The sequence below is a fragment of the Alligator sinensis genome, unplaced genomic scaffold (assembly GCF_000455745.1).
Source record: "Alligator sinensis unplaced genomic scaffold, ASM45574v1 scaffold1368_1, whole genome shotgun sequence".
In the NCBI taxonomy this organism is placed as follows: domain Eukaryota; kingdom Metazoa; phylum Chordata; order Crocodylia; family Alligatoridae; genus Alligator; species Alligator sinensis.
The window spans coordinates 640,074-654,173 of NW_005842725.1; the positions used below are offsets into that span (position 1 = coordinate 640,074).

At 47.5% G+C, this 14,100-nt stretch overlaps 1 protein-coding gene across 1 annotated transcript in view; it reads right to left on the reverse strand.

Moving 5' to 3' along the window:
* VSIG2 (V-set and immunoglobulin domain containing 2) overlaps nt 1-14,100 on the reverse strand; it is a 22,080-nt gene that overhangs the window by 4,278 nt on the left and 3,702 nt on the right. Inside the window, exons 2-5 of the mRNA XM_006034334.1 lie at nt 13,830-13,993; nt 9,991-10,198; nt 9,059-9,217; nt 6,105-6,224 (exon numbers count right to left, since the gene is read on the reverse strand). Of these exons, the coding sequence (XP_006034396.1) occupies nt 6,105-6,224; nt 9,059-9,217; nt 9,991-10,198; nt 13,830-13,993 (651 nt within the window). The remainder of the gene's footprint in view (nt 1-6,104; nt 6,225-9,058; nt 9,218-9,990; nt 10,199-13,829; nt 13,994-14,100) is intronic.

Consider the following 14,100-nt stretch of genomic DNA (forward strand, 5'->3'; position numbering starts at 1 on the left):
CTTGGACAGAGCCCCAAATCCTGGCCAGAACCTCAGTCAGTATAAATCAGCTACGCTGACTTCAGTGGAGCCACACCAGCTTACATGACGTGACTACCTGGCCTCAGACTGCCCCCCCAGACTGCGCCCCCGCCCTGCCTGAAAAGGTGGTGTTGGAGACAAGACTGCCCAAGAAAAATGCATGCTGCTAACTGGAGAGATTCCTGGTCAGGGGTGCCCATGCTCAACTAGGGGCTATGGACATTTCTCTATGCTGGACCTGGGACCACTGAAAAGCACATCTACCCCCTCACTCCTGCTCAGCACGGGCCAAGTCCAGGAAACAAGGCAGTTGTGTTACAGCTACTCTGAGTGTGTGCTGAGAAGTGTGCCCAAGATTGGGAGCCCAAGAGAGGTGCTGGGTCTACCACCTAATGCCTATACTTTGGTGCATGCCGAGGTGGAACAAGTGGGTGAGATGTGCTTCCCAGCAGTATGCTTTCAGCACAGAGACAGTGCAGACAAGTCCTGTGCTACCTGGGAACATGCTGTAGAGCAGCCATGGGATGGCAGCCAGACTGCACAGTACATAAACAGATGCAGATTTCCTGGAGAGGCAGATCAGAGAGAGTTCCCAGGGAACCCTGCACAATAGCTTGGATTGTAGAGAATTAGAGAAGTAGACTGAGTATGAGCCACTAGATGGTACCAAAGACCCATGGAGAGGGTCTGAGCTGGAGAAGAATCAGCTCTGAGACAGGAGATCAAGGATTAGAATAGATAGAGCACACAAAATAGAAGAGAGAACTGGGCAAGAAGTACATACATGTTTCTCTACCTTTTGCCTGTCCTCCAGTTAGGAGACAGCAGGGTACAGTATGCATGCCTGAGACAGACTACCATTTTTAGCAAACAGAAAACCATCTCTAGATGCTGATGGTCTTGCTGGTTCCTGTTTGTCTTGTGCATTTGGGACAGTGCAGCTCAGGAGACCTCTGCTTTTGTCCCTACCTGGCAGCCAGTCTGGGCTTTTGTTTGGTTTGGAACCTACATTTTGTCTCTTCTTCTCTGGGCACAGATCAGGTATCCATGCTCACTCCTTTTGACAAAGGAATGGCAATGAGCTACTTCTGGGACAGGCCTGACAGGAACTGAGATTATCTGCTGCTCAAACTTGTATTGGAGTTTGTACATCAAAGTTCAGTTCTATCATGCCCGTGTTTGCAGTTGCAGGTGAAGTATTATGGCAGCATCAGTACTCCTATTGACAATGCCCCTGTATGGTTATTGTCCACATGCTGCAACCAGAACAAGCAGGGCATAACAGCCAGGCATGGTTATGGCAGGAGCCTCAGGGAGTATGGACAGCCAGAGTGGTAGGAAGAGAAATAGCAAAATGGTATAAAAGCCAAGGACGGGTAAAGAATTGGAGGGGGAAGTAATCAATGGCACAAAAGCAGGTGAGAGAACAAGGCAGTTGAGGAGGCCCTAAGACATAGCCCAAGAAGAAGTATGGATGCCCCGGAAAATTCATCAATATGGTTCAACAGCGCCATGACAGCATAATGGCATGTGTTCTTGCGAATAGCAAATGCTCTGACTCCTTTCCAGTTACAAATGTGTCATGCAGGGTTGTGTGCTCACACCTACCCTCTTCAGCATGGTATTCTCTCATGGTATTCTCTGCCATGCTGTTGGATGGCTTCCAAGGCAATGACCTTGGTATGAAGATCAGGTACCATTTTGATTGAGACATCTTCAACCTATGAAGACTTTGGAGCTCCAAGTGAGCTCCAAAGTCCAGACAGCCACGCTTCACAACTTCCTCTTCGCTGATGACTGTGTGTTATCCGCAGGCTCACAGGCTGACGTGCAACGGTCCATGGATCTATTCCCATCAGCTTGCAACAACTTCAGACTCACTATTAACACGAAGAAGACTTAAGTGATGTTTCAACCTGTGCCTGGCACAACACCCCAGGAACCATATGCCTCAGGTAAAGGCCAACAACTGTCAATGGTTGACAAGTTTGTCTATCTAGGCAGCATGCTCTCCTGTGCTGTCCACATCGATGATGAAGTCAATGCGAGACTAGCAAAAGCTAGTGTGGCCTTCGGCAGACTCTATAAGTCGGTCTGGGACCACAGAGGCATCAGAATGTCGACAAAATTGAAGGTATACAAAGCCATCATTCTCCTGAGTCTCCTCTACGCCTGAGAAACCTGTACCGTCTACCAGCGTCATGTCAAGAAACTAAACCACTTCCACCTGTGCTGCCTGTGAAAGGTACTAAAGATCAAGTGGCAGGACAAGATTCCAGACACCGAGGTGCTCAGAAGATCAGCTTTCCCAGTGTTCACACTCTACTGAAACTGGCGGCCACCTCTCCAGAATGCCCAGCACTTGCCTGGTGGAGAAAATCTTCTACGATGAACTGTCAAATGGAGTATGCCATCCAGAACACAGCACTGGCCTTCAAACAGCAACGCAGGCAGAAGCAATGAGGAAATGCATGGCTAGGAGAATGAAAACCTGTCGTACCCAGTCCTCATCACTTTCCTGCCCCTGCTGCAGCAGATTGTTCAAGGCAAAGATCAGGCTTACAAGTCACCTACATACTCACGCAACCTAACCTCCGTTCCCCACCCCCTCCTTTCCCCTTCCTCTCTCTCTTTTCTCCGTTTTCCTTTTTTTTCCTTTTCTCTCTTCTCCCCCCACCCATCCCCCCCTCTGATGCGCTCGTCTTTGCCCTCAAAGGACAACAACACAAGACTTAGCCAGAAAAAAGCCAAAGGTTATTTTGACATGACCAGGTATCATCACTGTGAAGGAGGCAGACATCAGGAGGAGGAGGAGATGGCAATAGGACAGCAGCTGTAAAGAGTCCCTTCCAGGGGCTTATTGGAGGAGGTGCTGAACACCAGCACAGACCCCTGACCACTAGCTGGAGGCAGCCACTCACTACTACCTCTGGTGGTCGGAGCAGGAAATTCTCAAGCATTTTAATGGAAGCCCCTGGGAAGCCCTAGGCATGATCAGACTGTAAAAGCTTTCTAGAGTGGATTTGGTCCTTTACCTTCACCTTCCACAGGGTAATATTAATGTGTTGCCATGGTGAAAAGCTGCCTCAAAAATCTAGCAGCTTTAAATAAATCTCCCATTGAGCTACAACCCCCTCCATTATAGTGTGTTTTAATGGCCAGCCTAAAATAGAATATGTCTATATACATGATGGTTTGGGGTCAGCTTCAATTCTCTGTCAGACTCATGACACAGTTACTAGCTATTCATAGGGAGCAAGCCAGGAGTGACATTCTCAGAGAAGGCAACATTTCCTTTTGTTTAGCAGCTCTCCAGGCTAACCTGCGCATTCTTGTAAGAGCCCAGATATTCTGCAACTTTTAATTTGCCCCCAAATTTTCCAGGTTAATGTCTATAAGACTGACACAACAAAAGAGTCTGTTTGATTGACCTTGGTCAATTATGTATATGTTACTCCTGGCATTAAATAAAGGCCAATACAGGAAAACCTTCTTAAAATATTATGGGTCACATCATCCCCTTTCCTAAAATTGGGCACTTTTACACATACTCCAGGTGTGAGGGTAGGGGATGGTGCTTTAATTAAAGCAGCCCTGAGAGCCGCTGTAATTAAAGAGTGGCAGCATTTCATGTATCAGCATCCCTGCCCTTAAAAATGGTGACAGGGACACTGGAACTAAAGCTTGTTCGCTTGCTGCCATTTTTAACCGCAGGCACGCTGATACCCCAGATGCAGGAGGCTGCTGGAGCACAGTAATTACCATGGTCCAGCAAACTTGATTAATCAGCTGAGTCATGTTCAGCCTAATCGAGTCTGCTCTGACATGCTATAATTACAGTGTGTCGGAGCAGCCTCCCTGCTCATGTACAGGCACTGTCTGGACTAGGAGGTTTGCACCTGTCACTCCATCATGGCTTAGAACATGGGTGGGCAAAATGCGGCCCGCGGGCCAGATGCAGCCCACCATGCCAGTCTATCTGGCCCATGGGACCCTTAAAAAATTTAGAAAATTAATATTTATCTGTCCCTGGCTGCCTGTCATGCGGCCCTCGATGGCTTGCCAAAACTCAGTAAGCAGCCCTCCGCCCAAAATAATCGCTTGTCCCTGGCTTAAAACTTGCTTTCCCAATGGAAGAACTGAGTGGGTGGGTACAACTGAGCCCCACAGCCCTTTGCCATCTTGAGAGCTGCACAGACTTTAAACTATGCACAGAAGTCTGTGGCTTCTGCCCCACTTCCAGGTACTGCCTTCCTCTGTAACAGCCTGGCTACCATAGGCAACTTGCTAGCTTTGAGGGGACAGGGCTGAAGGGCAGAAGCTCTTAACTGGTTCCCTGTACATCCAAACCATTCAATTTTATCTCTGCCTCCTTCCAGGACTTTATAGGTAGTGCTGGTCCCATGTTACCCCTCCTCTTCCAACAGTGCATAATCTATCAGTACTCTAATCTGCTGATCCCCTGTGAGGACTGATGTAAGCAAGGAGGCCTTAGCAAAATGCCCAGGAAAAAGCCAACCTGCTTAATGGGTTTTTTGCATCAGTTTTTCACCAATCCCAAGGGACAGCCCTGCTCAATATGGTATGGGACGGTCAGGGTGAGGGAGAATTGTTACCCTTCATCAATGTAGACCATATGAAGGAACACCTTAAGAGGCTGGACACCTTCAAGTCAGCTGGCCCAGACAGATTACACCCAAGGGTACTTAAGGTGCTGGGAGGCATCATAGCTCAGCCACTGGCACGGATCTACAAAAACTCGTGGCCCTCAGGTGAAGTGCCCAAAGATTGGAAGAAGGCCAATGTGGTGCCTATCTTCAAGAAAGGGAGGAAAGTAGATCCGGGGAACTACAGGCCCATCAGCCAGACCTCTATCCTGGGGAAGATCTTGGAAACAATTATCAAAGGGACCATTCTTGACAAACTGGCTGATGGCAACATCCTGAAGGATAGCGAGCATGGGTTTGCTGCAGGTAGGTCTTGCCTGACCAATCTCATCTCCTTCTGTGACCAGGCAACATATTTTACCTGGACAAGGGAGAAGAGATTGATGTCATATATCTTGATTTAAAAGAAGCCTTCGATCTGGTGTCCCATGACACCAGATCGAAGGGCTGGACTTGATGATCTTCCGAGGTCCCTCCCAGCCCTGATGTCTATGAAATGATTATCTCATGGAAAAATTGGCCAACCACGGCCTCGGCTATATCACAGTCCAATGGCTGGGGAATTGGCTCTGAGGTCGGACTCAGAGAGTGGTAGTCGACAGAAGTAAATCATTGTGGTGCGCCATGACCAGTGGGGTCCCCGAAGGCTCCGTCCTTGGGCCTATACTCTTTAACATCTTTATTAATGATGTGGACATTGGTGTCAGAAGTGGACTGGCCAAGTTCGCCAAAGACACCAAACTTTGGGGTAAAGCGTCCACGCCTGAGGACAGGATGGATGATGATCCAGGCCAACCTAGATAGGCTCATAAAATGGGCAGATGAAAACCTGATGGTGTTCAACACCGAAAAATGTAAGGTACTCCACCTTGAGAAAAAAACCCCACAGCACGCTTATAGGCTCAGCAGTGCTACGGTTGCTAGCACCACAGCTGAATGGGACTTGGAGGTCATGATTGACCACAAGATGAATATGAGCCACCAATGCGATGTTGCAGCTGGTAAAGTGAGCAAAACTCTGACTTGTATCCATAGATGTTTCTCAAGCAAATTCCAGGATGTCATCCTCCCGCTTTACTAGGCCTTGGTGAGGCCACAGCTGGAGTACTGCATCCAGTTCTGGGCTCCACAATTTAAAAAGGATGTGGAGAAGCTTGACAGAGTCCAGAGGAGAGCCATGCGCATGATCAGAGGGCAGGAGAACAGGCCTTATGATGAGAGGCTGACAACCATGGGACTCTTCAGCCTGGAAAAGTGCAGGCTCTGGGGGGGACTTGATGATCTTCCGAGGTCCCTTCCAGCCCTAATGTCTATGAATCTATGAAAACACCTTCAGAAAAGGGGTGGAGAAAGCACCTTGTAGGCAGAAGCTGTACCTAGATCCAAAGAGGCTGAAATAAACACAGATCATGTTACCAGTCACGTTGATGGTCACTTGGCAGCTGGCATGGCCAAACTCGTTGGAGGCAACACACTGGTAGGTCCCCGAAAAGGCCAGCGAGAGGTTGGTCAGCATCAGCGTCCCTGTTTTTTCATCTTTTAAGGAGGAAAACAACAAAATAATCCTTAGGGTCCTGACAGATATGCAGCTCCCTACTGTAACTCATGGTGCTCTACAGGAAGCACCACGAGTTACAGTGACCACCTCAACCTAACAGCTATTCTCTGTTGAGCCTGGTGGGGTGGGTTAAATCAAATTCCACTTTGGAGCCAGCTGGATGACTGCAGCCTCTCTCCCTGAGCCCCACCCTGTCCCCCCAGCTCCGGTGCTTCAGGATGGGGCTTGGGGCCCAGCCTTGCTCCCAGGCAGGCTCCCTTCCCACTTTGGGGCATCTTCATTTGGACCCTTATGTTATCAGGGTTCATTTTTCATATGGTTGGGCACTTTGAAAGCACTCTGTAGCTATGGACTTGTCAGGACATGGCTGTTGAACACTTTCAGGGGGCTGATTATGTGACAAATATCACTTCTGTTAGCACCCTTGTAATGCCAGAGAAAGTTCCCTTTCCTGTTGTGCAATCAGGTGGTGTGGGCTCAGTTGGGCCTCTGAGCAGGGTGGTCATGCCAGCAGCTTACTCTATAGAGAAGGGATCTGTAAGCCCTGGGTTGTGTAAAAGAGGGCAAAAGTTGCAACAGGAGGAACCATGGCTATGGACACTCTAATTCCCCTCCCCCTGGGCAGATGTCCCTGTCACAGATACCAGAGGAAAACTCCAACTCCTGTGAGCAAGCAGCAAGCTACTCCCTTCACTACAGCTGGCCAGTGGAAGGAGACATGGTCACATGTGCTAGCCTGAGAGAAAGCCTGTTGGAGAAAGAGACTTGGTCTAAACATCAGCCTAAATAAGGCATGTGCTTTCAGGCCTCAGGGCTCAATGTTCTGGCATAAGGCTGCAAAGGCTGGAAAGGAATTAGCCCTTAGCATCAATAATTTTCTCTTCAGTCATGAAGCTTGTTACCAGTGAGAAAGAGGCTAAATACTGACGCTAATATTCTGTTTTGGTTAAAGCACTTCAGGTCTGTTGAGTATCCAGACAGAGAACATAAGAGCAGAAGCAATGCCCACAGGCATTTTGGCATGGACTTGATGAGGTGAGTTCTAGTAGGCTAATCACACTGTGGCTGTTGCAGAGGTAGGTCCAAATGTCCCTGATGACCTTGTCCAGAGATGAACACAAGCCTTCAAGAAAATTCAGAGCCAATATGACCCCAAATGGTCTGTCAGATAGGACATGTCTACATGCCTATGGCAATATAGCAACTAGATGCATCTACACATGACCAGCAGCTACTTCACTGTAGCAGTGTGCTCCCTCAGTGCAGCACGCTACCACAGCAAGGTAGCTGCTAAAGATAACCGTGCACCCAGTGTACAGTGCAGTATGGGCTGTTACTGTACCATGCTCTAGTACTTCCAAAAGGTAGTACTAAAGCATGGCGCAGTAGCAATGTCGCCATATGGGCACTTTTCCACTTTTTAAATGCCATTGTAATTTCATTTGCCAGCAATAGGCTCTGCTTGTAGATCAGTTCCAGGGTAACCTTATTTATTTAAGCATCTGTTCATGCCTTGGTAGAGGAAGATGAGGAGTTGCTATGAAGTTTCAGAGCAGTCATTCTGTCCTTTGCTAAAATATCTTCCATGTAGTAAGAACTGGACTAGCTGAGAACTGAAACTTCATAGCAACTCCTCATCTTCCTCTATCAAGGCATGAACAGATGCTTAAATAAATAAGGTTGCCCTGGAACTGATCTACAGGCAGAGTCTATTGCAGGCAAATGAAATTACAATGGCATTTAAAAAGTGGAAATATATTTATACGAGTTAGGGCTGAAAGTCATTCAGTAACATTTCCAAGGCAATAGCCTTGCCCTCCCACTCTCTCAACCCCAGAGATGAGACCTGGATTTTGGGCATGCTCAAAAGAAACATCTTGGGATGCTCTAAGGCAACCTCAGCACCTCAAGTGTGGTACTGCAGGCACTGCTAGGATGTCCCCACTGCCTCCTGTCCAGTGTTGACTGATGGGCAGGAGCGGATGGGTATGGCTTATTTCCCTAGCAGCATGACTGAGGATTCTGCTGCTGTGGTGCAGACTTACCCTCAGGGTCTGATCCTGAAAACCTGCCCATAATAACCAACACCGTTCCTCGTGCCAATACTTTAATTACAAGAAATCCCTTGTATTTTCTGGAATTATGTAAGATGAAATGTGCTTTCCTGCAGTATGGCATTTAGCTCTTAGATGTCTTTGCATGCTGTATAGCATTCTAGATAGTCTGTTGTTCCTGGTAAATAAGACAAAATGAAAATCAAACTATGTAGATACCTCTTTGTGTCTGTAGCTGGCTGCTATTTCCTTAATAAATACCTTCTGATTAACAGCACCTGTAACTTCATATCTTGTGATACCCATGAGAAACAGTTGGTGGGACTAGAATCTGATGTTTTTCCTTAATTTCTGAAATGTTCCTTTTGCTCTGGAGAGTTTTATGGGAGTTATAGGGACTTAAGCCAGACAGCATTTGGCCCCAGGAACCTGTGTAATTCACACCAGTGGAGGAGAGTGAATTTAGCTGTGTGTTTTATGATGGCCTAGTTATTCCCAGTGTTGATCTTCTGGAGTTAGCCAGGATAAGGTGGGGAGGGGAAGGAGATCATCTGCATGTTTCAGATGTAAACTTATCGTTCCCAACCCTAAGAAGCTCTGTACACTTGGCTGGGTATTTTTTTTTACCCTTCTCTCTAGCATCAGGCTTATATCTCAGCTGAAGCCAGAATTCTGGGTTGACCCAATCCAGCCTGGTAGGTTTGTGTTTGTGCCTCTAAAAGATAAAGGGTCTTTAATGAGTGCCACTCGCCACATACCTTGTACCATGTTGGCCAGTGGCAATGGTGTCTTGGAACCAGTGTGTGACCAGGCATAAACTGGAGTGGGTATACCCTCGGCAGAGTTGCAGGTCAGAGTGGCATCAGCCCCAACAGAAGCATATTCAGTCCCTTTACAAACAGGGGTAGAGGGAGGCACTGTAGGGGAATCGGGAGAGAAAATGAGATTGATGCAGTAGGAGACTATATAGGTAAAACTACACATGTGGCTGGGCCCCTGGCATAGCCATCACTGGAAAGCTTTGCAGTCACTTTGCCATCCCACTACTGACACTTTCTTTATCCCTGTGTTCAGCCATGTTACCTCTACTTGTTCTTCCACTCACAATATGCTTCACCCCTTCTCTGCCATCTGCTTAGGCCTTTATGTGACTCTTGGCACACTACCTCAAAGCACCACACAAATGTGAATGATTTGGGAAAGCTCAAGAGATATCCCAGCCAGACACCATCCTCTCCTGCTCCTCCCACTTCAGATCCTTCTGCATGGTGAAGTCTTGCCTATCATACCACAGGGGAGGGGATGCCCTAGGGGCATAATGGCAGGGGTGGGGGCTGGGATGGAGAGGGAGAGCCATGCTTTCACATGCCTCCTTTTGTTTGCTCCCCATACTTCAGTACCTTTCTGCTCCTGTGCCTTGCCCAGCCTCTGTGCTAGAATGAGGCTGGGAGGGGGTACCCACTAATGGGGCAATAAGCAGTGAGAGTGTTTCCTTTGGGCTCCAGCAGAAATTTTGAGGACTCAAAAGTGACAGGAGCAGATCAAAATGTCACTGTCTCCCAGCCCTAACAAGCATGAACTTTCAGGGATCAGCCTCACAGGACCTCCTCAGGACCTCTGAGAGGATTCCCTTTTAGTGGTAGCTCCCTGACAAGCAAGGTTGGACCCTTAGTAGCATTCATTGACTTACTCAGCACTGTGAAGTGTATGAGCCCTGAGCCACTGCCACAGAAGTCTGGGGGGTTGTTCACCTCACAGATGTACGTGCCAGCATCTGAAGGATGAACGTTGTCTAGTCTAATGGTTGCATCCCCCGTGGTGGGAGGGTTCTGAACGAGACTCAGCCGGCTGGCCTGAGAGCCAAGCGTGTACGGCATGTTATTTGTGAAGTAGAGAATCTGCAGAAATGAGACAGTTTGTTTGGGGAAGCTTTAGAAATCTGGGGTGAACACAGCAATACGCAATGAGGGAAGGGCTAAGAGCTAACTTGCCATCCAGCAGCATTTGTGTTGAATTAATCTCAAAGCACACAGCTTGGGAGAATTAAGGTGAAAGCTGCAAGGACACACAATGACTAGGTGAAAGGCACACTAGAGAGAATGCAAAAGGGGATAAGGATAAACTAGGAGGGAAATGACATCAAAGGAGAGGCTGATCCAGCAGAGAGAGAGCCCTCTGTTTATAGGGTGCTCAGACCAGCCCAGTACCACACAGAGCAACTTTTGCATTGCTTTAAAAAAGCCCTTATAGAATTTTACACACGGACAAAGAAAGAAAATAGTGAGGCATGAGACATAGAGCAGGACAGTGCACATGAACAGGACCAAGAACTCATCCACAATGTACAATCTTCCAGTGGACCATCCCATCCATCCCATTTCTATGTGCAATGTACACACTGGAACATAAGGGCAAGGGCATAAGACCTCCTCAGACACAGATCTGGGACTCTTCCTTCCAACCAATGCCACACTCGCTTACCAGATCTAACCTGAGAATGAGTATGGATTATAAAGTTACTGTCTGTATAAGGGGATTCATATATTATAAAGGGAAGCTAAGGACTTATTTGGGTGGCTAACAAAAATTTCCAGCCTTACTGGTAGAAGTTGGCACCTGGCCAGAGCTCAGTGCTTGCTGTAATCTGCCTTGGAGTCTGTGGTCTACCTCTCACACTACCAACTGTCTGCCTGGGCTTGATGTACTACCAAGTTCACAACAGTCCCTGGGGCCCAGTCACAAAGCAGATACTTAGAGTGTTGCTTCTCCAGCCCAGGGCTTGGTGTGGTATTTCACAATCACAGACTTTAAGGGATGAAAGAAGCATGGATCCTGCCTATCACAACAGAGCTTCAACCTACTGTTCCTGTAACCAGCTATTGCAGAAAGGTGTCTTGATTTGAAGAATGGAAACTCCATCATGTCTCCTGGCATTATGTACTGATGATTAATCATCCACTCTGATGAATGCTGCATACTACATCTTGCTGTCCTGGGGGTTGGGGGTGTTAATGTTAATCACTCAGCAGCTTCAAGCATTGGGTCAGATCAAAGGCCACAGGGACATGAACAAGCAAACCTCTTTCACCTGGTCTGTTCAGAGACAACCAGCCAGACAAGAACAAACAGGCCAAGGCCAAATCTGCAATCCAGGGTCCTCAGCTGGCCCCAAAAGATCTTCCCCGTTAGCCATTTATTTGCTGCAGTAGGCAGGCAGCTGACACATCCATCCTGACCTTCCCAATTTGCCAGACCAGTCACACCATGAGAAAATTGGGGCTGCAAGGGACCTCAGGAGGTCATCTAGTACAACCCCTGCTCAAAGCAGGACCATCCCCAACTATCTCAATCCAGCCAAGGCTTTATCTAGGCAGGTCTTAAAAACTTCTGAAGATGGAGAGTCCACAGCCTCTCTAGGTAACCTGTTCCAGTGTTTTACTACCCTCCTAGTGAGAAAGTTTTCCTAGTATCTAAAGTAAACTTCCCTTGTTGCAACTTAAGACCATTGCTTCTTGTTCTGTCATCTTCCACCACTGAGAACAGTCCAGCTCCATCCTTTTTTGAACCCCGCTTCAGGTAGTTGGAGGCTGCTATTAAATCCCCTGTCAGTCTTCTCTTCTCTAGACTAAATAAGCCCAGTTCCCTCAGCCTCTCCTCAGAAATCGTGTGTCCCAGCCCCCTAACCATTTGCATTGCCCTCCACTGGACTTTCTCCACTTTGTCCACATCCTTTCTGTAGTGGGGGGCCCAAAACTGGACACAGTACTCCAGATGTGGCCTCACCAGTGCTGAATAGAAGGGAATAATCACTTCCCTTGTTCTGCTGGCAATTGTCCTACCAGTGCAGCCCAGTATGCTGCTAGCCTTCTTGGCAACAAAGGCACACTTGGCTCATATTCAGCTTATTGTCCAGGTCCTTTTCTGCAGGAAATTGGACCCTAGTTTGTACTGGTACATGGGATTGTTCTGCCCTAAGTGCAAGATTCTGCACTTGTCCTTATTAAATCTCATGAGATTTCTTTTAGGCTAATCCTCCAATTTGTCTAGGTCTCTTTGAATCCTAATCCTACCCTCCAGCATAACCCTATTCCCCTAACCCTATTCCCCCCAGCTTGGTATCATCTGCAGACTTGCTGAGGGTGTACTTTATGCCATTTTCCAGGTCATTGATGAAAATATTGAACAAAACTGGCCCCAGGACTGACCCCTGGGACACTCCACTTTATACCAGCTGCCAACTAGCCATCAAGTCACTGACTACCTCTGAGCCTGATGCTCCACCCAGTTTTCTATCCACCTTACAGTCCATTCATCCAGCCCGTACTTCCTTAGCTTGCCTGCAAGAATGTTGTGGGAGACTGTATCAAAAGCCTTGTGTGTGGGGGGGGTGTGAATGTGTGGGTGGGTGGTTGGCATGCATGAGAGGAGATAAGAAAATGAGGAGAGAGATATTAGTACTGTTGTTTAACACAAAACTACAAAGACTGCAGTATTGAGCATGGTATAAGTATGTGTATAGAGCAGAATAAAATAAAACTGTTGTATGAAAGGCCACAGGGGGTGATCACTAGTTTGATCCATTATGAGAATTCCTGTGATTCATAGTTGCCTTCTTTGTCACATTAAGCATTTCATAGGCATTGATGGATTTGTGACCACAGAATCTCTGACAGCTTGGGAAGTGTCTTCCCCGATATGCAGGTGGGAAAATGAGTCACGGAGAGGAACGGACTTGCCAAAGGTGACATGGGAAGCCTGTGGCAGAAGCAGGTATGGAACCTAGATAGCATAAACTTCAGCTGAAGGCTTTAATCATAAAACTGTCCTTCACCTCCATGGATCCCACTGGCTGTTTTCATTAGGTTTCTGAGATAACAGTGCCATCATGCAGGCAACTCAGCACCAGCCAAGCAACTGTCATTCTTACTGCATTATTGCATCTACCTCTGACCCCCTGCCTTCCCTAGACTCCTTGGCCAATCCTGATTCCAGCCCTACAAGGGGGTGACTAATTTCACTGATAGCAATGCTAGCGCAGGGACAAGTCACTCAGACCCAAGGACCTCTTCATGCTGGCAGCATCCCCAAGACTCAGTCAAATTAGAGCCAAGCAAAAACCCTACCATTATTTCCATTAGAACATTTTAACCATATTGACTTGGCTCAAGGAAAGTTTTGGGAACAAAACAAAGATTTTCATTTCAGTGCAAAGTCCTTTTTTAATTGGAAAAATTGGAAACTTCATTTAAACCAAACTGTTTTCAGAATTGGTTAAAAAATATTGACTAGTGCTAATGAAAAGGTCCCCCTGGCTTGTTCCTGTTGTCCTATAATGTTACAGGCAAACCAGCAGTTCAGCGGGGAGCTATAAACTTCACTAACCTCTTTCATCATCTCTTTCCCACCCTGGCACAGTTTTGAATTCCCCCCATCTGGCTTGTCCTGGGCTGGAAGAAGGAATACTTTAGAGACAACCTCTGGAGCAACCCTCATGTCCCAAGGCTCCAGCCCCTGTCCCCTGTCCCTCACCTGTTTCCCCATCTCTGGTGCTGTTGAGATTGGTGCAAACCTCCACTCCAGTATGAAGTTCTTGTTGACTGAAGTTTTATAGTGACAGGGAAGTTCCACGCTGGAGCCTTGCTCCTGCATCACTTGGTTTGTTGGTACTGTCACCTCCACGCATGGCCCAGAATCTGTTCAGGAGAAAAAATGGTTCCATCATGTCTAGCATGTCACTGCACATCTGCTGCAGACTCCTCTCCAGCTTCCACGGCTGCAGCCTCCTGCCCCCACACTCTTT